This window comes from Elephas maximus, chromosome 10 (assembly GCF_024166365.1).
Source record: "Elephas maximus indicus isolate mEleMax1 chromosome 10, mEleMax1 primary haplotype, whole genome shotgun sequence".
Classification (NCBI taxonomy): domain Eukaryota; kingdom Metazoa; phylum Chordata; class Mammalia; order Proboscidea; family Elephantidae; genus Elephas; species Elephas maximus.
In genome coordinates this window covers 90,155,534-90,181,935 of record NC_064828.1, presented here as the reverse complement: position 1 = coordinate 90,181,935, position 26,402 = coordinate 90,155,534, and the positions used below count along the sequence as shown (strand labels likewise).

Below are 26,402 nucleotides of genomic sequence, written 5' to 3'. Positions count from 1 at the left end.
CCTGACTCATAGCTATCCTATGCATAATGGGACTGGACCACTGTGTTCCATAGGGTTTCATTGGCTGATTTTCTGAAGTAGGGGTTTGTCATTGCAGCCCAGAGAAAGCTCTTCCTCTTGAGGTTGCCAATAAAATAATAGTAATGATAGTCGATATGTATTGAGTGCTTAGTGTGTGCCAGAAAGTGTTCCAGAAAGGAAAAAGACTTGCTTGTATTATCTCATTTAATCCTGTCAACAATCATTTTTTCCTCCATTTTCCAGAGAAGCAAACTATAGCTGAGAGAGGTTAAATTGTTGATGTAAGTTAGCTCTGGAGTTTTTACTCACTGTATGAAATTGTCACCTTACTATGATGAAATTTACTATAGTTTATTTTTACTGGCCAATTAATCAAGTATTGGTACTTGAGGACAGGTCTTTGCCTTCAGGGTGTTTGCAGTTTGGTGAGGCGAGAGTAGCACAGAAAAAAAATCAATTCCAAACATTTCATAATGGGGTGACTTTTATTATAATTCTTTATTGTAGGGACAGGGTCAGGACAGAATCTTTCTTATCAGTTACCTGTCTCCTGGAGCCCTCGACGTTGTGTCTTACAGATTCTGTAAATATCTGCCGGTTGCCGAGTTGGATTGTGAGAGAAAGTCTCAACACAGATATTTGGAGGAGCAGCAACTGAACAGGATGAATTAAAGTTGAGATAACTAAAAATGTTTCTTGAGTGAAAGCATTGGTTCTCTTTTGGGAGCAATTTTGCCCCCTCCCTGCCCCTATGGGACATTTAGCAAGATCGGGAGACATTTTTGATTGTCACAACTGGAGGTACTATTATTGACATCTAGTGGGTATGGGTTACCCACACTGGTGGTGTAGTGGTTAAGTGCTACGCTGCTAACCAAAGGGTTGGCAGTTCGAATCTGCCAGGTGCTCCTTGGAAACTCTATGGGGCAGTTCTACTCTGTCCTATAGGGTTGCTATGAGTCGGAATCTACTCGATATCACTGGGTTTGGTTTGGGTTTGGTTAGTGGGTATAGGCCAGGGATGCCACCAAACATCCTGTCCCCCCTCTCTTGTGGGGAGGACAACCTCCGCAACAAAGAATTATCTGGCCCCAAATGTTAGTAGTGCTGCTGTTGAGAAACCCTGGGTTAGCGTTAAACGGGGTTCCAAAGCAGTGTGGAAATTACACATTTGGCTTGGCCCAGAGTTGTGTAGGCTTGGGAGTAAAGTAAAAAAAACTGCATTAAATAAGAAATTTGTTTGATTGGATCTCTTTGCCACCTTCCTCTAGAAAATGATTCAAATGAGTAAACAACAGAGTGAATGAATGAGTGAGTGAAGAAAGCAATCGAAAAGGTTTCTGTCTTCCTCTCAGAAAATAGCAGGAAGAAATGGGGTTAAATATTTCGTTGTTATTGAATAAAAGGTTTTTGATTTTTCATTGTACCTGGTTCTTTGTAATTTTCCAGAATAACCCTAACTAGTTTTTAAAAAAATGTTCTATGCAGAGACTATCATTTGAGGGTCTTCATGTTTGCTAGCTGAGGTTTTGGTGAAAAGAAAAGGGCTTATGTTCTTCTGACCTAAGCTATCTAGTAGTCACAGTGTTCTTTCTGTTTTATGAACTGTAATTGTTATTAATTGTCTTTTATTTGGGACACCTGGGTTCCTCAGTCCCCAAGTGAACTGATAAATCACTCTTTATATAGTGGAACTCTCTGAGGCATACATGTTGCATCAGTGAATGGCAGATTACTTATTTTTAGTTGTTTAGGGAGCTTCGGGGAAAATAAAGGGCAAAATCTATTATGACCCTGAAATCAGCAATGGAATTTAGTTTGGCGTATACAACGCTAAGAGCTATCAATGCATTTAAACATTGAGGACCAGAAATGGATCAGGTGAACTTGTTCATGGTTGTAAGGTAGGACTTAGAGCAGTGCAATGAAGTGTTTCTGTAACAATGGAAATGTTCTGTATCTGTGGCTATTTCAATTTAATTAGATAAAGTGTTAAAATCAGTGGGTACTGTATTTGACTGCACAGAAGAGTGGGAAGTCTGTGCCAAAAAGCCCGTATGTTTTTTTAGTTTTCTATTGTGGTTTTATGTTAGAACATTGTAAATTTGTCTGCCTGTGGCTATTTTTTTTCTCATAGTGATTGTGTTTTTATGGTGTTAATGTAGCCAGTTAGCCCTGTCACAGTTTATAATAGCACAACCCAAGGTTTCTAATATGAATGACCACTCAGGAGCATGTCCCACTCAGAAGGGCTGAGGAGAAATTGGATTGTACGGTCTCTGGATTTAGTTGGAACACAAACTCAGCCAATTTGTTTTCGTTTAAGCCTCCTAGGTCTGTAACCACATAGCTTGCTTTTGGTTCCTCTGCACTTGAATTTAAAAGGCTGGGCTAACTCTCTTTGCAGCCTGTGTAGTGAAGGGGAAGTCCTGTGAGACCTGTTCTAAAGAACTCTGACCTGATATTCAAATACTTGAGGAAAATCCTGCTTTTTGATGCTTTTTTTAGAGAAAGTACAAAATACATAGAAAATTCGAATCTATAGCATGATCAGAACGTCTGAAACCGTATTCTGGTGACATAGCAAGAAAACTCACATTTTAAATATTTTCAAATTTAAATAAAATTATTTTAAGAAAGTTTCGTTTTTCCTGTCACTTTTGCTTTAGAAGTCTTTAGTTACAAACTGAGTTATTCTTGAGCTTTCATCTTCCCTTCGTCATTCATTATTTCCAAGACTTTGTCCATTCAGGTATCACAGTAATGATTTTTTACCACATTAGAAAATTCCATTCCACTATTTTTTGCTTACTATCTTAGTTATCTAGTGCTGCCAGAACAGAAGTACCACAAGTGGGTGGTTTTAACAAACAGAAATTTATTCTCTTGTAGTTTAGAAGGCTAGAAGTCCGAATTCAGGGAGCAGGCTGTACGAGAAGGCTTTCTCTTTCTGTCAGCTCTGGGGGAAGGTCCTTGTTCCTTGGCCATCTTCATGTGGTGTGGCAATTATCTTCCCTCATCTGTGCTTCCTTGCTTAACCTGCACTTTTTATATCTTAAGAGATATAGACTTAAGAACCTGCACCAATACTGCCTCATTAACATAACAAAGAAAACCCGTTCCGAAATGAGATCATAACCACAGGTATAGGGGTTACCGCTTATCACACATATTTCTGGGGGACACAGTGATTATCTTTGTTTAATTGACATTTAAAATTTTGCTTCATTCTAAACAATACATTATTGGTTTGATATATCAATTATATTTTTCCTAATACATATTAACATGAATACATACCTATTTAAAAAAAAAAATTCCCACATGCAACCTAAATTTACAAAGCTTGTCCTGGTTTCTCTGGTCTCTTCTAAGAATACTTTCAGAATTGGTCTATATTTGACTGACATATTAAAAACAATACTATAGAAAAATTGGCTTTTCTTTGTAGTTGTCTAAATTTTACTAAATAAATTTAGAAAACCTAAAAATGCTGTGTTCATAATTGTTCTCTCTCTATGAAACAGAACTACATTTTCCATACTTTATACTTCTGAAAATAAACTTACAGGTTTCTTTTTCCTTTTCTTACTTCACTGTCTTTCTGAATCCAGTTATAAGTTATTTTACTTGTAGTTCTTACATAAACTACTTAATTTAAAAATAATATAGGGGATTCCTCTAAACCTAAACATCAAGAGCAGTATCTTTTTTCACTTTTGTTTCTGTACACACAGTAAGCGGTTAAGGTGCTATGAGAAGTGGCTCTTAACCTATAAAAAAACTTAACTCATAATAAGGGAAATGGAAATCATAACTACACTGAGATGTTAGGTTTTTTACCTTTTAGGTTGGCAAAGATCCAAAAGTTTAATAACCCATTGTGTTAGTGAGGGTGTGCAGAAACAACATTGCCAATGGGAGTGTAAGTTGGTACAGCTGCTATGAAGGGCAGTCTGTCAGTATATCAGAATTACAATATATGCCTTCATTGACTCATTCTTTCCAGGAATTTATCCTATAGGTGTATTCACATGCCTGTTTAATGACATAGAAGGTTTTCATAGCATTGTTTGTAACGCTGGAAGATTAGAAAGAACATAAATGTCCATGAATAGTATCTTCAGATGACCGAAGAAGAATTGACACCTTTGAACTGTGGTGTTAGCGAAGAGTATTGAGTGTACCATGGACTGCCAAAAGAACAAATAAATCTGTATTGGAAGACAGATTTGTCTTAGAAGCAAGAATGGCGAGGCTACGTCTCACATACTTTGGACACATTACCAGGAGGGATCAGTCCCTGGAGAAGGACATCATGCTTGGTAAAGTACAGGGTCAGCAAAAAAGAGGAAGACCCTCAACGAGATGGATTGACCCAGTGGCTGCAACAATGGGCTCACGCATAGTGACAATTGCGAGGATGGTGCAGGACTGGGCAATGTTTCATTCTGTTGTGCATAGGGTTGCTAGGAGTCGGAACCAACTCAATGGCACCTAACAACAAGAGCATAAAATATCTCTGGAAGAATATGCAAAACCTAATAACATTGGTTGATTTTGTAAATGGGGACTGAGGTATGAGGAACTTTTCATTGTATACTTTTATGCTTTTTAAATTTTGAATAATGTAGATATATTACCTATTCAGAAAAAAATACACACGTCGTAACATTTTTCACTGTGTTTATCCTAAATTAGAGCCATTCTGTACATCTCTATAGCCTCTCTGTTCGTTAGGAACTGACCTTTTCTGAGACTTTCTCTCAGATGAATTTTTATAAAATAAAGATTGTAAATCTCCTTGGGGATTAATTTTTTATTATTCTTTTTTTTTTTGTTTGTTTGTTTTGGTGGCCCTTATGGGGACCGAACCTATATTATCCTTTAAGCCCACTGCTGTCTTCCATTATTTTTGTGCTAATTTCATTTCTGTATAAAAATTCAGCCTTATCGACAATAGAACCAGAAATCCTGTAACTGAAATATACAGAGGGAAATTGAGACCTCTGTTGATGGGTTCAGAAATAGAGCATTAAAACAGAAGAGAGAAGGATTTCAGAAGTACAGCCAGTCCCTGGGTTATGAACGAGATCTGTTCCTAACTGTGCCTTTAAATCCGTAAGTTGAATTTGTAGGTAACTCAGAACAGGTGCATACGGTTCTTATTTAGCCTTACTTTAGTGCAAGAGGGAGCCCTGGCGGCACAGTGGTTAAGAGCTCGGCTGCTAATCAAAAGGTCTGCAGTTCAGATCCACTAGCCGCTTCTTGGGAATCCCATGGAGCAGTTCTACCCTGTCCTATAGGGTTGCTATGAGTCAGAATCGACTCGAAGGCAACGGGTTTTTTGGTTTTAGTAGAAGAAAAGGCTCGAAGCCTTTTCAATGACTTTAAAAGCTGTGTGTGCAGCAAGTGAAGGTGATTGTGATGAAGAATTTGTTGCAAGTAGGGGTTGGTTCGGCATTTCTCAAGCTGAAAGAACTGAAGAAAAAAATTCAAGCCTTAAGTTACAATATTGAAGGATTCTATGGGTAAAATACTGAAGACACAGGAGGCATCAAAAGAAGATGGAAGGAATACACACAGTTATTATACCAAAAAAGAATTGGTCAATGTTCAATCATTTCAGGAGGTAGCATATGATCAAGAACTGATAGTACTGAGGGAAGAAGTCCAAGCTGCACTGAAAACATTGGCGAAAAACAAGACTCCAGGAATTGATGGAATACCAATTGAGATGTTTCAACAAATAGATGCAGCACTGGAAGTGCTCACTCGTGTGTGCCAAGAAATTTGGAAGACAGCTACCTGGCCAACGGACTGGAAGAGATCCATATTTGTGGCCATTCCAAAGAAAGGTGATCCAACAGAATGCAGAAATTATCAAACAATATCATTAATATCACATGCAAGTAAAGTTTTGCTGAAGATCTTTCAAAAGCGGTTGCAGCAGTACACTGACAGGGAACTGCCGGAAATTCAACCAGATTCAGAAGAGGACGTGGAATGAGGCATATCATTGCTGATGTCAGATGGCTCTTGGCTGAAAGCAGAGAATAGCAGAAAGATTTTTACCTGTGTTTTATTGACTAAAAAAAAAAAAAAATTTTTTTTTCTTTTTTTATTGACTATGCTAAGGTATTCGACTATGTGGATAAAATTATGGATAACATTGTGAAGAATGGAAATTCCAGAATATTTAATTGTGCTCTTGAAGAACTTGTACATAGATCAAGAAGCAGTTGTTCAAACAGAACAAGGGGATACTGTGTGGTTTAAAGACAGGAAGGATGTTTGCCAGGGTTGCATCCTTTCACCATACTTACTCAATCTGTGTGCTAAGCAAATAATTCAAGAAGCTGGACTATATGAAGAACAGGGATTCAGGGTTGGAGGAAGGCTCATTAACAACCTGTGTTATGCAGATGACAAAACCTTGCTTGCTGAAAGTGAAGAGGACTTGAAGCACTTACTAATGAAGGTCAAAGATTACAGCCTTCAGTATGGATTACACCTCAACATAAGAAAACAAAAATCCCCACAACTGGACCAGTAAGCAACATCATGGTAAATGGAGAAAAGATTTCATTTTATTTGAATCTACAGTTGGCACCCATGAAAGCAGCAGTCAACAAATCAAACAACACATTGTGTTGGGCAAATCTGCTGCAAAAGACCTCTTTAAAGTGTTAAAAAACAAATTTGTCACTCTAAGGACTACCGTGTGCCTGGCCCAAGCCATGGTGTTTGCAATTGCTTCATATGCATGCAGAACTGAACAATGAATAAGAAAGAGCAAAGAAGAACTGATGCCTTTGAATTATGGTGGTGGTGAGGAATATACTATGGACTGCCAAAAGAACAAACAAATCTGTCTTGGAAGAAGTACAGCCAGAATGCTCCTTAGAAGAGAGAACGGCAAGACTTTGTCTGACGTATTTTGGACATGTTATCAGGAGGGACTAGTCCCTGGAGAAGAACACCATGTTTGGTAAAGTAGAAAAAAAAGTAGAGGGTCAGTGAAAAAGAGGAAGACCTTCAAGGAGATGGGTTGACACAGTGGCTGTAAAAATGGGCTCAAGCGCAAAAACAATTGTGAGGATGGCGCAGGACCAGGCAGTGTTTCGTTCTATTGTACAGAGAGAGGGTTGCTATCAGTCAGAACCAACTCAGCAGCACCTAACAACAACTAACAGAGGTTGGTTCAATCATTTTACCGTGAGGGCAAATTCATATAACATTAAAGGGCAAGTACAAGTTTTCCATAAGTCAGGTGCTTGTAACCTGGGGACTGCCTCTATCAGAAAGAAACATGTAGAAAGATAGTGGTGAAAAATTCAGGAGAGATAAGAGACATAGAGGATATAATAACAAGGTCTGTCATTTGTATAATTGGAGTCCCAGAAGAGGAGAGCAAGTATGGGAAGAAGAAATGTTTCAAGAGATAAAAGCTGAGAATTTTCCAAAACTAGTAGAATCCACAGATTTAAGAAGCCCTTTGAACCCCGAGGAGGATAAATACAACAGATCCAGATGTAGGTGCACATTAAGGTAAAACCAAAGCAATGAGAAAATATTAAATTAATCAGAGGAAAATGACAGTTTTCCTTTAAAGAAGCAGTAATTAAACTTACAGCTGACTTCTGCACAGAAGCAGCGAAAGCTAGAAGATGATGGAATGATTATCTTTAGAATGCTGAAAGAAAATAACTACTGCCAATGTGAATTCTGTTTTCAGTGAAAATAGTCTGCAAGAATGAAAGTGAAATGTGTACTTTCAGTCAATTAGAAACAGAATTTATCACTAGTAGACCTGCAGTAACAGAATAACTAAATCCTTAGGCAAAAGCAAAATTATTTCAGATGAAAAGTTGAAGATATTGGGAGGAATGAAGAGCAATGGAAATGGTAAATATGTATACAAAATCTAAATGAATATTGACTGAAAAATATCACATTGGATTTTAAATATATGTAGAAAAATACATCAAATTAAAAAAAATTGTGGAATGACAAAAACAAAAACAAAAACCCATTGCCATCGAGTTGATTCTTTCTCATAGCAACCCTATAGGACAGAGCAGAACTGCCCCATAGGGTTTCCAAGGAGTGGCTGGTGGATTCAAACTGCTGATCTTTTGGTTAGCAGCGAAGCTTTTAACCACTGAACTGATGGAATGACAATTTCATGTAAAAAAAGGAAGGTAAGTGAACTCAGCATGTTCTAATATCCTGGGATCTAGGAAGAGAGAAAAAAATTATGTTTAAATTTTAATTTTAATAAGCTAAGGATGTTATTTCTTGGTTAACCACTAGAAGAAATATGAAACAGTATAATATCTAAGCTAATGTTGGTAGGTTGTTAGGTGCTGTTCAGTCGATTCTACTCATAGTGACCCTGTGTACAACAGAACAAAATGCTGCCCTGTCCTGCGCCATTTCTCACAATTGTTGCTATGTTTGAGCCCACTGTTGCAGCCACTGTGTCAATCCATCTCCTTGAAGGTCTTCCTCTTCTTTGCACTCTGCTTTATCAAGCGTGATGTCCTTCTCCAGGGACTGGTTCCTCCTAATAATGTGTCCAAAGTAAGTGAGATAAAGTCTTGCCATACTCACTTCTAAGAAGCATTCTGGCTGTACTTCTTTCAAGACAGGAGTTGTTTGCTCTTCTGGTAGTCCATGGCATATTTAATATTTTCCAGCAACATTGTAATTCAAAGGCATAAATTCTTGTTTGGTCTATTCATTGTCCAGTGTTTGCATGCATAGGACACAATTGAAAATATCATGGCTTGGGTCAGGCGCACCTTAGTTCTTAGAGTGAGATCTTTGATTTTTAACACTTTTGCAGCAGATTTGCCCAGTGCAATGTGTTGTTTGATTTGTTGGCTGCTGCTTCCATGGGTGTTGATAGTGGATCCTGGTAAAATGAAATCTTTGACAACTTCAGTCTTTTCTTTGTTTATCATAGTGTTGCTTATTGGTCCAGTTGTGAGAAATTTTGTTTTCTGTATGTTGAGGTGTAATCTATACTGAAGGTTGTAGTCTTTGATACTCATTGGTAAGTGCTTCAAGTCCTCTTCACTTTTAGCAGCAAGGTTGTATCATCTGCATATTGAAGGTTGTCAGCTACTCTTCCTCCAATCCTGAAGAAAATGCAATAATGAAACATCCTTAGTATGAAAGAAGATGAGAAGTAGGAAGAGAAAGGAATATATAATAGGGAGGGCAAATAGCACCTAATTAGATAGAAGATTTAAATCCAAGTATTAGCAATTACATTAATGAAAATGGAGCAGCTACTCCAGTTACAAGAAAAAGATTGTCCAACAGGATTAAAAACAGAACCAAAAAACTTCACGTATGTTCTGCTTTTACAAGACAAACACCTAAAATGTAAGAATACAGAATGGATGAAAGTAAAGGCTGGCAAAAGATTCAAACACTGACCAGTGGACAGCTGGTATCATTATGTTAGTATAAAACAAAATGCAGTGTAAAGCAAAAAGATGAATGGAGGAAAAAAAGAGAAACACTTCATAATTATAAAAGGCTTAGTTCACACACATACAAAACTATTCTAATTTTATGTCTGATACTAGGCTCAAAATATATAGACCACAAATTAACACAGCCTGAAGAAGAAATGGGCAAATCCACAGAGAGATTTTTAACACACCTGTCTTAGTTATTGATAAACAGTCAGTAACATGTAGAAGATTTGAGCAGTGTGATAATCAAACTTGATCTAATGGACATGTATAGACCCCTACACCCAACAAGTGCAGAGTATGCACTGTTCCTAAGGATATGTGGACCCTATTACAATATTGACCCTATTCTGGGCCATAAAGCAATTCTCAAAATTGAAAGGATTGAAAAATCATACAAAGTATATTCTCTAGCCAAAATGAGTTAAGCTAGAAATCAATTTTAAATAGATAATTTGAAAATCCCATGGCATTTGGAAGTAATGCTCTTCTAAAAACTATAGGGTTGCTATGAGTGGAAGTCAACTCAACGGCAATGAATTTGGTTTTTCTTGGAACAACCATGGGTTAAAAAAGAAATCACAATGGAAATTGGAAAATTTTTTTGAATGATGATGAAAATATTTCGTATCAAAACTGTATTTAGAGAAAAGTGAATGGTTTTAAATGCATTTATTAAAGAAAAAAGGATGAAAATCAAAGTGCTAAGTACCCATTTCAGGAAATAGAAGTAATAAATACAGAGGGTGCTGGACAGAGTTGGAGAAAATTATAGAGCAAAAAATCAAATTCACAAAAATACCAGGCTTGCTGGTCTGACAGAGACTGAAGGAACCCGGAGACTATGGCCCTAAGACACCATTTTGTCCTGGAAAGGAAGCCATTCCCTGAGACCACCTCCCAACCAAACTATAGATAAGCACATAAGATAAACGATAACACCCGAGATGAACATACTCCTTAGAATAATCAATTATATGAGATCAAAAGGGCATTACCTGAGAAGACAGGAAGGGGTGGAAAATCAGGATGAAAGAAAATGGGGAAACAGGGTGGAAATGGGGAGAAGGTATTGACATTTTATCGGGAATGAAACCAAGGTCATGAAACACTTTATGTACAAACTATCAATTTGCTCTGTAAACTTTCACCTAAAGCACAATAAAAAAAAAAAAAAATTAAGCCCAAAGAAAATAGAAGGCAAGAAATAATAAAATTAGAACAGAAATGAATGAAATAAAAAGCAAGCATTCACAGATGATGAATAATGGCAAAGATTGGCCTTTGTAAAGATTAATAAAATTGATAGACCCCAGGGAAACTTATCAAGGAAAAAGAGCTAAAGCACGAATTACCAACGTCAGGAAGTAAAAAAGGGACCTCTCTTTAAATCCTATAGACTTTAAAAATGTAAGTGTATCTTATGCACATATTTAGCTAATAAATATGAAAATTTAGATGAATAGGACAAAGTCCTGGAAAAATACAGTGTACCCAAACTGACCCAAAAATAAATAGAAAAATCTGTATAATCTTATAATTAGCAAAGAAATGTCTATAATTTAAAATTCTTCATGATGGCCCAGATGGCTTCACCAGTATGTTGTATAAAAGTAATTACATCAATCCTGTTTCAAATTCCAGGTGGGAGTATTTTAGGTCTTCCTGGGGTTAGAAGGAGAAGGATTTTCCATGTTGACTTCCATTGTGTACTCCTTATAATGGGCAGTTCCCCTTCCTCCCCAAAGGAGGAGAAGGGTTTGATATTTGAAGGCCAATAAAGATTGAGAGATGACTGCTACCTCTGGGGTCCTGAAAGAGCCTGCAAATGTAGTTGTGCACCATCTTTGAGGGATGTCGGGGACTAGAATTGACCAAATGTACCAGTGTTCTAAAGGGAGAAGAAAGGTAGAATCCAGACTGTATACATCACTAAACTTGAAACAGATGATCAGCCAAGGCCTAGAACTGTTTCACAGATTGTGAATACTTAGGAAAGGAAATAAGGCTTACTAGGAGCCAGCATGGGCTTACTAAAAACAAATTTGGCCACCTAGATTTTTTTAAATCATAGTCTTTCTACTTTGTCTCAACCTATCACTGCTAATTAGGTCTTCTCTATGTCTCATGTGGACTTCTGCAAAGGCCTCCTACTTGATCTGCTGGGGAAATCCATCCTACCTACAGCTGCCATAGAATTCTATCAAAAAAATACAAATTTGACCGTGTCATCCTAGCTCAAAATTCTTATCACCTGTGAGATAAAGGTTCTCCCTGGTCTTCCCTACTAGAATTGAAAGTTTCATGAGGGCCGGAACTGCGTCTGCTTTAGTACATTATCTCCAGCATCTAGCATGGGGCCAGGCCTTGTTAGGAAGTCAGATTGATGGGACCTGTGTCTCTGGGCTCATCTCCCTTTACTCCTACTATGACTTCCGGCCACACTGAACTGCTGTGTTTTTTTTATTTTTATTGTGCTTTAGGTGAAAATGTACAGCACAAATTAGTTTCTCATTCAAAAATTTCTACACAAATTGTGTTGTGACATTGTTGCAATCCCTGCAGTGTGTCAGTACTCTCCTTTCCCTTTTCGCCCTGGTTTCCGTTTAACTAGTTTTCCTGTCCCTTCTTGCCTTTCCTTTTGGACAGATGTTTGCTTTATTAGCCCGTCTAATCTTTGTGTGGTGGTTTTCTTTCTTTTTTTTTTTTTTTGACTCTTGCTTTTGCTCAGTCTCTTCTGCCTGGAATGCCCTTTTACACTTGTTTTGGCCAACTCATACTCATTCTTTAAGACTCAGCTCAGTTCCCATCCATTGCAGGAAAACATCCTTTGAGACTTTTCCTCTCTAAATTAGTTGTGTTCCTGTGGTATCTAGTGCATAATCCTATTCTAAAGAAGACCACGTTTATATTACAATTGTCTATATTACAGTTATCTTCCTCACTAGACGGTGGAGCTCTTTGAGGGCACAAATCATGTCGAATTAAACTCTATATTCCTAACATAAAATACAGTACCTGGCACATAGTAGAGGCTCAGTAAAGGTCTGTTGAGTGAATTAAGGCAAAGTTATTAATTCAGGTTTCCCTTTTTGATGTGACTGTTGTGTATATAGTATATTTTGATTTTGGTGAAACATTTGTGGAGTGATATCTGAAGGACGGATTCAGTGGCCTGCTTTAAATGGATAAATATAGTTGTTGAATGAAGAAAGTAGGTTAAAACAGTATGTATGGTATAACCCCATATTTTTAACAAAAAGTGGCAACCTGCTTTCTATGCATAAAACAGTTTGTTTCAACTATATGAATTATCAAAGGATTGTAAATTAAAACAGTAATGCCCCATCATGTTTTGTCTGCCAGATTGGCAATTCGTATACCTAGTGTTAGTGAGGATGTGGGAAAATGGTCACACTATTTCAGTACTAGTAGAAGTGAAATTTGGAGAAAAATTGGGCAGTGTATATTAAAGTCTGAATATGTAAACCTTTTGACAAGCCACTTCAATTTGGGAGATTCGTTCTAAGGAAATAAAGTAAAAAGGGGTTATTATATTAAAAAAATACTGTATTAATAAAAGAGAGAGAAATGCAAATTAGAATTGAGATATGCAAGCAAGTTCTGTTGATGGTCTAAAAGTTGGACAACATTGTCTTGTGGAAGTCGTACAGAAACAGGCTCTCATGTTGCTGATAGGAATGCAAAATGACACAACACCTAGGGAGAGGAATTTGGTCTAGAAATTGCACTTCCAAGAATTTATCCCAAAGACACCCTGGCAAAAATATGAAATATGCACAAGGCAGTGTAGCACAATTTAGAATATTGATAGACTTGAAATAACCCAAATGTCCATCAGTAGGGACATCGGTATGGTGTACATCCACACATTAAAGTATGCTGGTGTAAAAAGAAATGAGGGAGCAATCTGTAATCTCTTATGGGGAGCTCTCCAGGCTATATTGGTAAATGATAAAAGCAAGGTGCAAAAGAGTATTTTTTTTTCCTAAGAAAGGAGGTGGAGTATGAATATATGTATATGTATTTATATTTTCAAAAAAAATAATGGAAGATTAAATACAAAATAAGAAAAAATCTATATTTCTCTGAATATTTCCTATTTAAAAAAATTTTTAACTTTGGAAACACGAAAATTTTACATGGTTATAAAACAAATAAAGAAGAAATCCAAAGTAATTTCTCAAAACCAAAATGAAAAAAGTGAACTTTGCAACATAACCAGAAATTGGTGGCAAGACTATATACAGAAAAATATTTCAAGTGACCTTTAAAGCGTGGTCACTTTTAACAGGAGGCATCCCTTGGAATATATCATAAAGACAAAAAGAGCTGCAAGTAAACCCTGACCTCTACTTCAGTAACCATATTCTTAGTAATAATATTGGTATTATTCTTTAAAATTCTTTGTATTGTAGGATAAGGCACATATGTATTTATGTGAATATTATTCAAATCTAGGATTTTCCACAAAAGAGATTTTTATTGACCCTGAAAAGTGTTCATGAAAAAATGTTCTTTGACATTTTGGTGCATGTCCTTTCTAGAAATATATTTAAAAAATATATATATATATATACACATATATATATATATGATAAACATTTTATATGTATATTTCATATGTGGAAACCCTGGTGGAGTAGTGGTTAAGGGCTACGACTGCTAACCAAAAGGTCAGCAGTTTGAATCCACCAGGCGCTCTGTAGAAACCCTCTGGGATAGTTCCACCCTGTCCTATAGGGTCGCTATGAGTCAGAATTAACTCGACGGCAGCGGGTTTGGTTTTTTGATTTTATTTTATATGTGTATATATATTATATACACATATAAAATACGTGTATGTGTGTATACAATATATTACGCAAGCCATTTTCAAGTTTTCAGTGCGTGCGTGTGTGTATCTGAAAGGACACGCACTAGAATGTTAACAATAGTTATTTTTGGTTAGTGGGGTTATAGTTATCTTTTTTTTTCTTATCTGTATTTCCTCATTTTTCTACAGTGAATAATAGATTATATGTGCATTACATTTTTTTTTAACGGAAGTAAAGTCTAGAAAAATAAACGTAGAACATTTCTTTATATCTGTAATTTTGTTCTGCAGTGAGCAAAATACATTCATCTAATTTCAGAGAGTCAGTTTGAAATAAATAACATATATATGTAAAGTTCTGTGCTTAAATTTAAAAAGTTAATTATTTTCAAAAATTCTATTTCAAAAATAGAGCATAGGGGAAGCTGGGCTTGGAAAAAAAATTATTTTTATAAGCCCTGGAGACTTTGGGTAACTTATTTAGGCCAACAGGGTAAGTTTGCAGTTAAATAATCTAGTGCCTGGTGAGGGTATTCATGTCAAGAAATATCGTGTCCTTATTAAGAGGTTATTGTTTCCCTGTACTCTGCATGGTTTAGAACACAGCTAAAAAAGTCTGTTTAGCTTCTTACTTTAAATGGAACAAACTAAACAGGTCAACTAAACGGGGTCAGCATGATCAGAGGTCACCTAAAGGATGACTGGAGGAACTGGAGATGGTTGGCCTGGAGAGAAGGAACTAGCAGGAAAGGTGATAAAAACAAAAAACCAAACCCATTGCTGTCAAGTCAACTTCTACAGGTGTCCAAGCGGATTCGAACTGCTGAGCTTTTGGTTAGCAGCCAAATACTTAACTACTGTGCTACCAGGAAAGGTGACAGCAGACTGTAAATATCTGTGAAAGGGTATTGTGTGAGAAGAATGATTGAAGAGCAAAATTTATAAGGAAGCCGATTTTATTTAGGTCAGCGTAGGGGGAAACTTTCTGTTAGCACTGTCTCAGTAAAATGGGCCTTTTCACAGAGTGGCAGAGACCTGGGAACATCTGATGAGGGTCTTAGAAATTCAAAATTCTTTCATTGGGAGAAAAATTGGGTGACATGAGCTCTAAAGTCTTTTTACGTATGAGACTATGAATTGACAAAAAGAAAAATCAATCTTGTTGTCAGACAAGGTGAATAGGTTAAGGTTGGATCACATATATTTGCTTGCCATTTTCACTTTTGTTGTTACCAAACTTTGAAACTTTCAGTGTTTCAGGTTTATTTCATTAAGTTTTATTGAGAAGTAGTCTTTAGGCTTCAGTTTTTTGAGTAAACCACAAAACTAAGTACTAAGAGCATGACTGGGTTTGAATCCTGGTTCTATGCCTTAGTTTCCTTACCTACAAAATGGCTGTGATAATAATGCCAGCCATAGGCTTATTGTGAGCTTGGAAGCATGGACTTCATTATGCGTTTTACCTCCATACCCCTTGAGAGGCATATAACACTTGTTTAGTAAATCATTGGTGAATGACTGAGTGAATGAATGAATGAAATTATAAAAATCTTTTACCTGACCTTGGATATAAGGATCTGAGCTTAGTGAATGTAGCTGTGGCACTTCATACTTTGATACTGAACTCCAGCCCATTTCCTCCCACTTCGCACTCTGCCCTCCATGTTCTAGTTTAACCATCTGCTTTCTGAAAAATATGATCCTGAATTAGGATTCATTTTGTAAGGACTTGGTTTAAAAAATGAATTAGTTTTGAATGAGTGGGTTATGGCTGTCTGAGAATAATTAGATATGATGACTTGATTAACTTTTGTGCTAGGTCTCCCAGAGTATAAAATTTATGCTCAAAATATTTTTGGAAAGAAAGAGTTCGTTGAAATTGCTATATATATGTGATAATTATCATTGTGCCCCCTGTCAAATATTGAATTCTTTCTTTCCATGATTTTCTAGAGACTGAAGATCTAGAAAACACCAAGATCACCACGCCAGTGGCTTCTGCTTCTGATCCAGAACCCCATTCTTCACCCCACAGGTAGGGAAAGCAACTGCTTTGGATAAAAAAGCATCCAGAGGTTTTATCTTCTGGGATAAAGAACTGGTGAAAGTAGTGGGCAAGAGACTTTAAGGGGAAAGAAGTTGAAGTGAAGAGTATGGGTGTTTTTCGTCATTCATCAATCAACCCTAAAGTGTTGTTTAAGGGCAATATTGGGTATCTTTCAAGTTATAGATATTTGATCTCAGAGAATAAAACTGTAACAAATAGTCTAGTATAATATCCTCATTTATCTTCTCCTGAAGTCCATGTTCAAGTGTTAAAACCTGAACATGTGCCCTGGTGGCACAGTGGTTAAGTGCTCAGCTACTAGCAGAAAGGTCGGAGGTTTAAACCCACCAGCTGTTCTGCAGGAGAAAGATGTGAGTGTCTGCTTCTGTAAAGATTAAAGCCTCGGAAACCCTATGGTTCTGTCCTCTGGGGTCACTATGAGTTGGAATCGACTCAATGGCAATGGGTTATATGTGTGTGTATGTGCACTTTTGGAAGTGGTTTTATATTATGTAATTTTCAGATTAAACCATTATCACTGACTGTCAGGTTTTTGTTCTAATTTGCCCCTCTGTCCACTTCCATCCACCCACCATCATTGGTATCAGAGAACATGGCAGAAAAGAAAATTTGTTCTGAGCTCTAGAATGAATGGAAACTACTGAAAACATTAATGGAATAATTAATGAAAAGCTGTATTTTGGAGAACACTGAACTAGCAGGTACTATAGTCTAACTGATCAGTACAGTATTGTCCAGTAAGACCTGTTGTCTCCATGCCCCACACCCGTCCTCTAAATGGGTAGCTGAAGGCGGAAGGCATCGAGGTATTTCAAAATCTGTTATTTCTTGAGTTCTGCTTTGAAGTTCTTCCTTCTTAAGTTCTGTTAATGTTAACTTCATGTATTTTTAAACCCTATTATGTTCTAACACAATTAAAATTGATCCATCTTCATGCAGAATTGACCCTTTAATCTTAATAAATGTCCTTATCTCTGTAAAAAGAACAAAAAAACAAAACTCTTCTTATGTTTGTATATGAAATAAAGCTTCTTTTTCCCAAAATCCAGATGATAGAAGATAATAATGATTAATGTAGTTGGTGAAAACAATATAATGTTGTTGTTAGTCGTTGTGGAGCTGATTCCGACTCAGGTGACTCCACGTGTGCTGAAAGAGTTGCTCCGTAGGATATTCAAGGCTTCGGAACCAGATCACCAGGACTGTCTTCCTAAGCACCTTTGGGTGGGTTCGAACTGCCAACCTTTCAGTTAGTAATCCAGTTCTTAACTGTTTGTACCACCCAGGAACTCCCCAATAATATAATAGCCACGCTTTGTTGACTGTTTCTATTCACTAAATATTTTTCTAGGTGTTAATATGTATTAAAGGAGAGCTGGTGGCGCAATGGTTAAGTGCTCAGCTGCTAACTGAAAGGTCGGTAGTTCAAATCTATCCAGTGGTTCCTGTGTGGAGAAAAGACCTGGCAATCTGCTCCCATAAAAGTTACAGCCTGGGAAACCCTATGGGGCAGTTCTACCCTGGTACATGGGGCATTCTCTCATTTAACCCTCCTAACAGCCCTAATGAAGTGAGTATACCTGTTTTTTAGATGAGGAAATGAAACACAGTGAATTCAGTGGTTTGCCTGAGTTCATGCAGCTTTAGGTTTGGCTGGCTCTAAAGCTTATTCTTGTAACTAGCTATAGAAGAGTTTTGAGTTCTCTGCTTAGAGCTGCTAGGTTATTATATATAACCCATCTTTTTTGAAAATACCACCTCCTCAAGGCTTTAGCTATTTGAGACAATTCATGTTCTCATCAAATCTGATGAGAACACCATCCTGTCTTCCTCTCACCATGCGTTTTCTGCACGTGTTGATTTGAAGGATCTTTGGGGGATGGACTCTGGTATAGAATTGTTGTTTCTTTCCAAGAGTAAATAAATATTTTGAGTGAGGAACACAGAACATTCTTAGACAAAAGGAGATTTTATTTTTAAAGTTTGTTTTTAAAATCTGGTGTATGAAGAAATCCAGCAAGTGTGGTTCTTGAAACTTAGTGTTTGTGTTTTGTATATACTGAAATTGGAAACACAGCTTTCTGTCTTTTCTGATGAGGCTGGCCAGCCTGCCAGGCACTCTCCTCCTTTTGGGATAGCCTCCCTGCTCTCGGTCAGCACAAGTCATAGGGTGGGTATTTTTCCTTCATGTGGCTTATCACGGGCATCAACTGATTTGCAGTTTATCTTTCCCGGAATACCTTTCACTAATTCTTCAGAGCATAAAATGCTAACATGAATATTAACTTTATATGGCTGTTGCAGGTTCTATTTAAAACTTTTTTTTTTTTTGTAAGCAGAACAATAGTTGTGCAAAGTAGTATGCTAAAAGCAAAGAAGAGACTAAATCTTAGATGCCAAGTACAAAAAGGTGAGGCTCATGATCCAAATTAAAAGTTTTATTCTCACCTTCCAAATATTATAAATGATAGTTTGATCCAAAATTCCTCTTTTGTTCCCAGACAAAAACTAACTTCTTCATTCAACAAATATTTATTGACTGCTGTTTATTCATTCAACAGATATTTGTTGAAAGCCCCTTGTATACATGGCACTGTTCTAGGCACTGAAGATACCAAAAATGAGCAAAACGGTCCAAGCCTCCACTGTCATGGAGCTTAGATTCTAGTGGGGGAGGCAGACAGAAAACAAGTATATGTCATATTTCATAAAATCTGTATGTCATCAACTGTAAGATGTACCAATATTTTATGTACCACTAAGAATGGATAAAAACACCCAAGATGGAGAATCTAGTAGGAGACCCCCACGTGGAGCTGGAACACCAAAAGCTTACACCTTCACTGAAAAGATAAATAAGAAAAAATCCTTCCACACAGGAAAGAACAGTGAGGAAGCTTGAATGCTTCAACTTCGGTACCATGTAAGGGGATGAAAAATAACCCCGCTGAAAATATGATCCACAAGTCGGTAGTCACCAGTTTATTGTCTGAATTCACTCCCTCAGTGTGGTCTGAAAAAAAAAACCCTCAAACAGAGAATTTAACTTGAAATTGTCTCAGGTTGGTAGCGCTCTCAAGTACTGGCAGAAGGAAATACAAATCTCTTCTGGTAGGACTTGATGCCAGTCCAGGCCAACAGCAGTTTTAAGACACCATCAATTTTTGAAAACACCCCATATTTCAGTTGTTTTAAAATCTAAAAAAAAAGTCTTGGAAGCAACAAGATACAGTACAGAATATGTCAGACAGTAATAAGTACAGTGAAGAAAAATGAAGCAGGCTAAGGGTATAAAGAGGAATGGAGCAGAGGAGGGGTGAGACATTTTGTAGAAGGACATCTGGGAAGCCCCTCTGAGAAAGTGACAGTTGAGAGAAACCTGAAGGAAGTAAGCCATAAGATAACTAGGGGAATAGTATTCCAGGCAGAGGGAACTGTGGGCACAAAGACCCTTAAGTAGGAGAGTGAGTGTTTAAGGTGTTTGAGCAATATCAGAGCTCCAAGTGGCCATGTGGCTGGAGCAGACTGGACAAGGGGAGGATTCTAGGAGATGAGGTGGGAGTGCAGAGGGCCTCAGCGTTCCATGTGACAGACTTGGTTCTGATGCTGCCATCATCAAGCTCATCATCTACCTTCTAGTAGAGGAGACAGATAATAAATAGTGCCAAGAAACAAAAATGTTCTGAAATTTCTGGGGTTAAGAGAACAAAATAGGCCCACAGCCTAGACTAATTTACAATTTATACTGGATTACCTGAGCAAACCTATTAAAAACCAACTAGTATCCTACAACTCTGACTTTCAGAGATAGATTGGCGTGATTTAGGTATTCCAAGAAATGATCCATTTTACCTAAAGAAGAGGTAATTTATAAACTAGGAATGATTTTTCTTGTTAGTGTTAAAAAAGGGGAGAAAGGAAGGACAGAAGCGAATGAACTCCAAAATGGAGCACTCTACTGTTTCCTTCATGTGGTTTATAGTACCATGTTTCCTGGCCAATTGCTCAGCCTCTGTGAGGAAACGATGCCCTGAGGCAGTAGTTCTCAAACCTCTACACTCTTAAAAATTATTGTGGACCCCAAATAATTTTTGTTTATTTGGGTTATATCTATCAATATTTACCATATTGGAAATAAAAGAGAAATTTAAAAAATTTATTAACTCATTTGAAAATAACAATAATGAACTATTACATGCTAATATAAATAAGGCTTTTAATGAAAAATAACTATTTTCCAGGGTAAGTATAATTTAGAGACATTGTAAATCTCTTTAATACTTGGCTTAATAAAAGAGTTGGATTCTCATATCTGCTTATGCATTCAATCTGTTGTGATATCACATGCCATGTAGTTCCTGGAAAACCCCACTGTACCCTCAAGAAAATGACAATGAAAAAAGGCAAATAATAGAATGATATTATAACAAAAAGTTTTTTTTTATTTTGCTTTAAATGAAAGTTTACAGATCAAGTCAGTCTCTCATACAAAAATTTATATACACCTTGCTATATACTCCTAGTTGCTCTCCCTCTAATGAGACAGCACACTCCTTTCCACCCCGTATTTCTGTGTCACTCAACCAGCTCCTGTCCCCCTCTGCCTTCTCATCTCCGCTCCAGACAGGAGCCACCCGCATAGTCTCATGTGTCTACTTGATCCAAGAAGCTCATTCCTCACCAGTATCATTTTCTATCTTATAGTCCAGTCCAATTCCTGTCTGAAGAGCTGGCTTTGGGAATGGTTCCAGTCTTGGGCTAACAGAAGGTCTGGGGACCATGACCTCTGGGGTCCTTTTGGTCTCAGTCAGACCATTAAGTCTGGTCTTTTTACAAGAATTTGAGGTCTGCATCCCACTGCTCTCCTGCTGCTTCAGGGGTTCTCTGTTGTGTTCCCTGTCAGGGCAGTCATCGGTTGTAGCTGGGCACCATTTAGTTCTTTTGATCTCAAGCTGATGTAGTCTCTGATTTATTTGGCCCTTTCTGTCTCTTGGGCTTTTGATTATCTTTTGTCTTTTGTGTTCTTCATTCTCCTTTGCTCCAGGTGGGTTGAGACCAATTGATGCATCTTAGATGGCCACTTGCTAGCATTTAAGACCCCAGATGCCACTCTTCAAAGTGCGATGCAGGATGTTTTCTTAATAGATTTTATTATGCCAGTTGACCTAGATAACCCCTGAAACCACGGTCCCAAATCCCTTCCCCTGCTACACTGGCTTTTGAAGCATTCGGTTTATTAAGGAAACTGCTTTTGGTTTAGTCCAGTTGTGCTGACCTCTCCTGTATTGTGTGTTGTCTTTCGCTTCACCTAAAATAGTTCTTGTCTACTATCTAATTAGTGAATACCCCCCTCCCTCCCTCCCTCTCCACTCTCATAACCATGAAAGAGTATTTTCTTCTCTTTAAAATCTTTCTTGAGTTCTTATAATAGTGGTCTCATACAATATTTCTCCTTTTGCAACTGACTAATTTCACTCAGCATAATGCCTTCCAGATTCATCCGTGTTATGAAATGTATCATGGGTTTATCATTGTTCTTTACCAATGTGTGGTATTCCATTGTGTGAATATACCATAATTTATTTATCCATCCATCCATTGATGGGCACCTTGGTTGCTTCCATCTTTTTGCTATTGTAAACAGTGCTGCAATGAACATGGGTGTGCATATATCTGTTCGTGTAAAGGCTCTTATTTCTCTAGGATATATTTCAAGGAGTGGGATTTCTGGATGGTATGGTAGTTCTATTTCTAGCTTTTTAAGGAAGCACCAAATCAGCTTCCAAGTGGTTGTACCGTTTTACATTCCCACCAGCAGTGTATAAGTGTTCCAGTCTCTCCACAACCTCTCCAACATTTATTATTTTGTATTTTTTGGATTAATGCCAGCCTTGTTGGAGTGAGATGGAATTCTCATCATAGTTTTGATTTGCATTTCTCTAATGGCTAATGATCATGAGCATTTCCTTACATATCTGTTAGCTACCTGAATGTCTTTTTTTGTCAAGTGTCTGTTTATGTCCTTTGCCCATGACAAAAATAGTTTTGACTTCACAGACTTCCCTGAAAGGGTCTCGAGGACCCCAGGTGTCCCTGGACCACACTTTGATAACTGCCACTCTAAAGAATCCATGCCTTTTATTGGCAACAGGTTTTCAAAAGGCCTGAGGTATTGTGCTGCAGCCCTGGCATTTTATCTTATTTTTCTAGTCTTTCTGAAACCAGAGGAAGTGAAGTGGAGCATAAATCATTCCCTTGCCTCTTTAAAACCAGCTAATCAAATAGTTTTGTTTTAAGTCACTGGGTATTTGATTAATGTGCTTAGAAAAGGAAGGTCATTGCTTCTGTCATAGACCATGAAGTGGAAATGCTGAAAGACTGCCCCTGGGATAACTATGGAGGGGAATTTCTTTGCTAATCGGTTTCTACTTTCTTTGTTTTGGTGGTCAGTCTCTGGTTTAGGAGAGGCCTGCTCCCTTTGCTTCTATCCAGGAGCTTGTGGGTAGAACAAAACCGGGATTCTAACTCTTGTTTTATTGAAATTCTGTGTGGAGTAAATGGCATGGGCACCAGAGTGAGGGATACAGCCAGACCTGTGGTTCCTCCTGAGATGACTGAGCTGTGTTTTTACCATGTTCTCCAAGTCTGGGACCTGGCTTGGCCAGTACTTGGGCCCTCACACACTGTTACCACTTTTCCATGGGCAAGCTCAGCCCTGTGGGTGATCAGCTGAAGTGACAGCAGATCTAAATGCCAGGGGGATGGGGGTGGGGGGAGGCTGTCCTTTGAATGCTGCTTTATTTCAGAGTTTCTCCAGGATGATTGCGCCTTTTAAAAGAGCCCTTGAATTTACATGCTGTCTTCCTCTGAGAGGCCACAGATGGTATCTGCAGGCAGCGAGGATGCCACAGAAGATCTGCGGAAAGCAGCTGGAGCCTTGAAGGCTTGGGCCTTGGACCAGGGGTCGCTACCTGCAGACCAGGCCCAGGTCCTAAACAAGGTGGGGAGCACATTCTCTCTCTCTTCTCTCTGTCTCTCAGGAAAGGAGGAGTTGCTGGTGTCAGAATTTAGATGCATAACAGGTAGATTTGAATTAGAAACACTCACTTTGAGGGTGGCTCAGACTCTCTCTTTGCTCCCAATGGAGCATCGTATTCTTAAGTACGTAGAGAATGATCATTTGTGTCTCTCATAGGGCCCATCGCTGTACTAGCACCCACTATGCACCTCTTCAAAAAAAGAAGTATTAGAATGAATGCTCATGTGGTCTCTAAAATCCTCTTGATTTTAAAAAAATCATCAGACTGTGTTTTAGTCTCACTTTTTTGTCGTAGATCTACTCAGCATTTATGGTAAAGATTCCATAGACGTGATATCACTATAGCAGTGGCCCCGTGCCAGGGAGGTATGGGTTATTTGCATCGTTATTAACAGATGTATTGTAATAGTTCATGGAATTAGTGCCAATAGCTACAATATCAAGCATAATAATTACATTTGTGTAATGATTTATAGTTTACAAAGCACTGTCTTCCATAAATCTTAGTTACTCTTGAGAACAACTCTGATATAGATAGCATTATGTCCACATTTTACAGTTGAGAAAACTGAAGCTAAGAGATCTTAGTTACTGTACTAAGGTTATACAGCTAATACATTTCAAACTAAATCCTTTGTTTAGCCTTTGGAAAGGAAGGACTCATTTAAGTGTCCTAGCCAAAGTCTGATTCATCTCATTTAGCAATGGAGGGCTTATTTTCCAGAAACAGAGATTGTGAGAATACAGCCTGGCAGGATTACAAACTTTATTTATCTCTTTCTTACAGATACAGTTGTGCTCTCTTAATTGGACTGCCATCTCACTGACATGCTCTCCTTTGTAGGCAGTAGGTAGAGATTTCTTGTTTAGTTGTCTGCCCACTGTTTAGAGAAGGGACAATAAATTAAGACATAAGAGCACGAAACCAGGGAACACTATTCTGAGTGATTTGAAGGGCAACCCACCAGGGAGAGATTGAAGGCTCCTACCATGGGTTAGTGAGGGCTTTGAGTACAAAATGGCAGGGTAGAGGCATGTCTTCCATGCAGGTCAGATGTCTGACAGCAAATACACTGTTTAAATACAAATCTAAAATGAGATTGTAGTTATTTACAGAGCACTATTAATGAGATAGAAGGTGAGAACCTGTAGCCCAAGGGGTCTGATGATATAGCCAAGCAGCAGAGTTTGAATGTGGAGCAGACCACAGAATCAGGTAGAAAGGGAGGGAGAGGGAAAAGGAGGGAGAGAGAGAGAACCAGATTCTGTCTGATTCTTGATTGATGGTCATCTGGAAGTAACCCTTGAGTGGGAGTTGTAGCAGGAGGATGTGTGGCAGTGTGGGAGTCCAGCTAAACCGCAGGTGCCAGAGCTGTCATGGGAGGAGCCACAAGGAGGAACTGTGCAGGGTGAGGCGGAACCAAGGCATGGCCCAAAAATACTGTTTGATGCCACAGTCCATAGTGAGCAGTGACGGATGATCATGGGCAAGGATTTATAAAGGGCCTGGCAAGTTGCAAAAGGTAGGGAAGATGAAGGAAGAATCTTTAAACTAAGGAACATTTTTGTGGCATTACAAAAAATTAGTAGAATTTATTGGCAACCTGTAACTGGAGGAAAGAAAAGGAGTGTTGAATAGCACATTAGACTTTGAGTTGGGATCGTGGAAGTCGTAAGTCAGAGGTGGGGCAGCCTTCATTTAGAAGGAGGCTAATTGGAATCTGCAGCTCCTAACATGATCTTTAGAATTCTGTTGTGCAGATGGCCAAGTACCAAGTTCCACAAAGGTCCGGGGACATCGTTATGATCCAGTCTGAACACACAGGAACTATAGATGTTCTATCAGCTGACTTGGAGTCTGCAGATCTTCTAGGGGACCACAGAAAAGGTGAGAGCTTTGGGAGTGCCAAGGGTGCTTTTTGTTCTAGTGGATACTTAAAGAAAGCAAACAGATGGGAGGAAAGAAGGAAAATGACTTGTGAAAGCAAGTCAAGGAAGCAAGTAGAAAGAATGTCTTTGACTGTGACAAGCTCTCTGAGTAAAATGCCAAGTGGGGTAGCATTTTCTTATGATTTCTCAGTAGTAAAATGCCTGTCCTTTCAGTCTCCCCACCTCTTATGGCTCCTCCATGCATCTGGACCTTTGCCAAGATGAAGGAATTCAAAAGCAAGCTGAGCAAAGACAAGAACAGCCGTCTGGTGGTGAAGCGGGGTGAAGTAGTGACCATCCGGGTACCTACCCATCCAGAGGGAAAGCGTGTCTGCTGGGAGTTTGCGACTGATGACTATGATATTGGCTTTGGAGTTTATTTTGACTGGACCCCTGTAACCAGCACTGACATAACTGTGCAGGTCAGTGATTCCAGTGAGGACGAGGAGGAAGAGGAGGAGGAAGAAGAGGAGATTGAAGGTAAATTTAATTTTAACCTAATAGTTTCATTTGCAGTTCAACCTAATCCCTTGTTCCCACTCCCTATGTTGTACCAATCCTCCTCTTCCTCAGAATCCAGGTCAGGAATTCTTTCAGCATTGCAAGCTCAGTTGGGTGTACAGGCAAAGTCAGGCCCTTGAATAATACTCTGGTGGGGATGGTGTAGATGCCTTGGCTGGAAGCTTCTTTTCATTTGAATCAATACATAGAGTTTCCCCAGCATCCTGTTGGAGGCAGGAATAGGAGCAGGGGAAGGGATAGGGGTTGGTCAGTGCTGTTTTCTGTAGAGGCAGGGATTATCTGAGATTATCTTATATATTTCTCTCTTGGTTTGAGGATATTTATTGTTGGCCCAGAACCAAACTGTGTGATTATGATTTGCTAAATGTATCCATCCCCCCTCCCCTCTGCAAAATGTCACAGCTGCCTGACTCTTGTTGACTTCTTCATTTCATGCCCAGGGCAGTTTTATAAGTGGTCTCTGTGCTGCATTCCAGTTGTCACCTGCAACTCCAA

General features: G+C 38.3%; 1 protein-coding gene across 2 annotated transcripts in view; it reads left to right on the top strand.

The window, feature by feature from the left end:
* TMED8 (transmembrane p24 trafficking protein family member 8) overlaps positions 1-26,402 on the top strand; it is a 34,892-nt gene that overhangs the window by 3,080 nt on the left and 5,410 nt on the right. The window contains exons 2-5 of one of the 2 annotated variants that reach the window (XM_049899730.1): positions 16,303-16,384; positions 23,291-23,417; positions 25,218-25,344; positions 25,560-25,865. In XM_049899730.1, coding sequence (XP_049755687.1) covers positions 16,303-16,384; positions 23,291-23,417; positions 25,218-25,344; positions 25,560-25,865 — 642 coding nt within the window. Of the gene's footprint in view, positions 1-16,300; positions 16,385-23,223; positions 23,418-25,217; positions 25,345-25,559; positions 25,866-26,402 lie in introns of those variants that run through there. The other variant, XM_049899731.1, reaches the window with a different exon arrangement.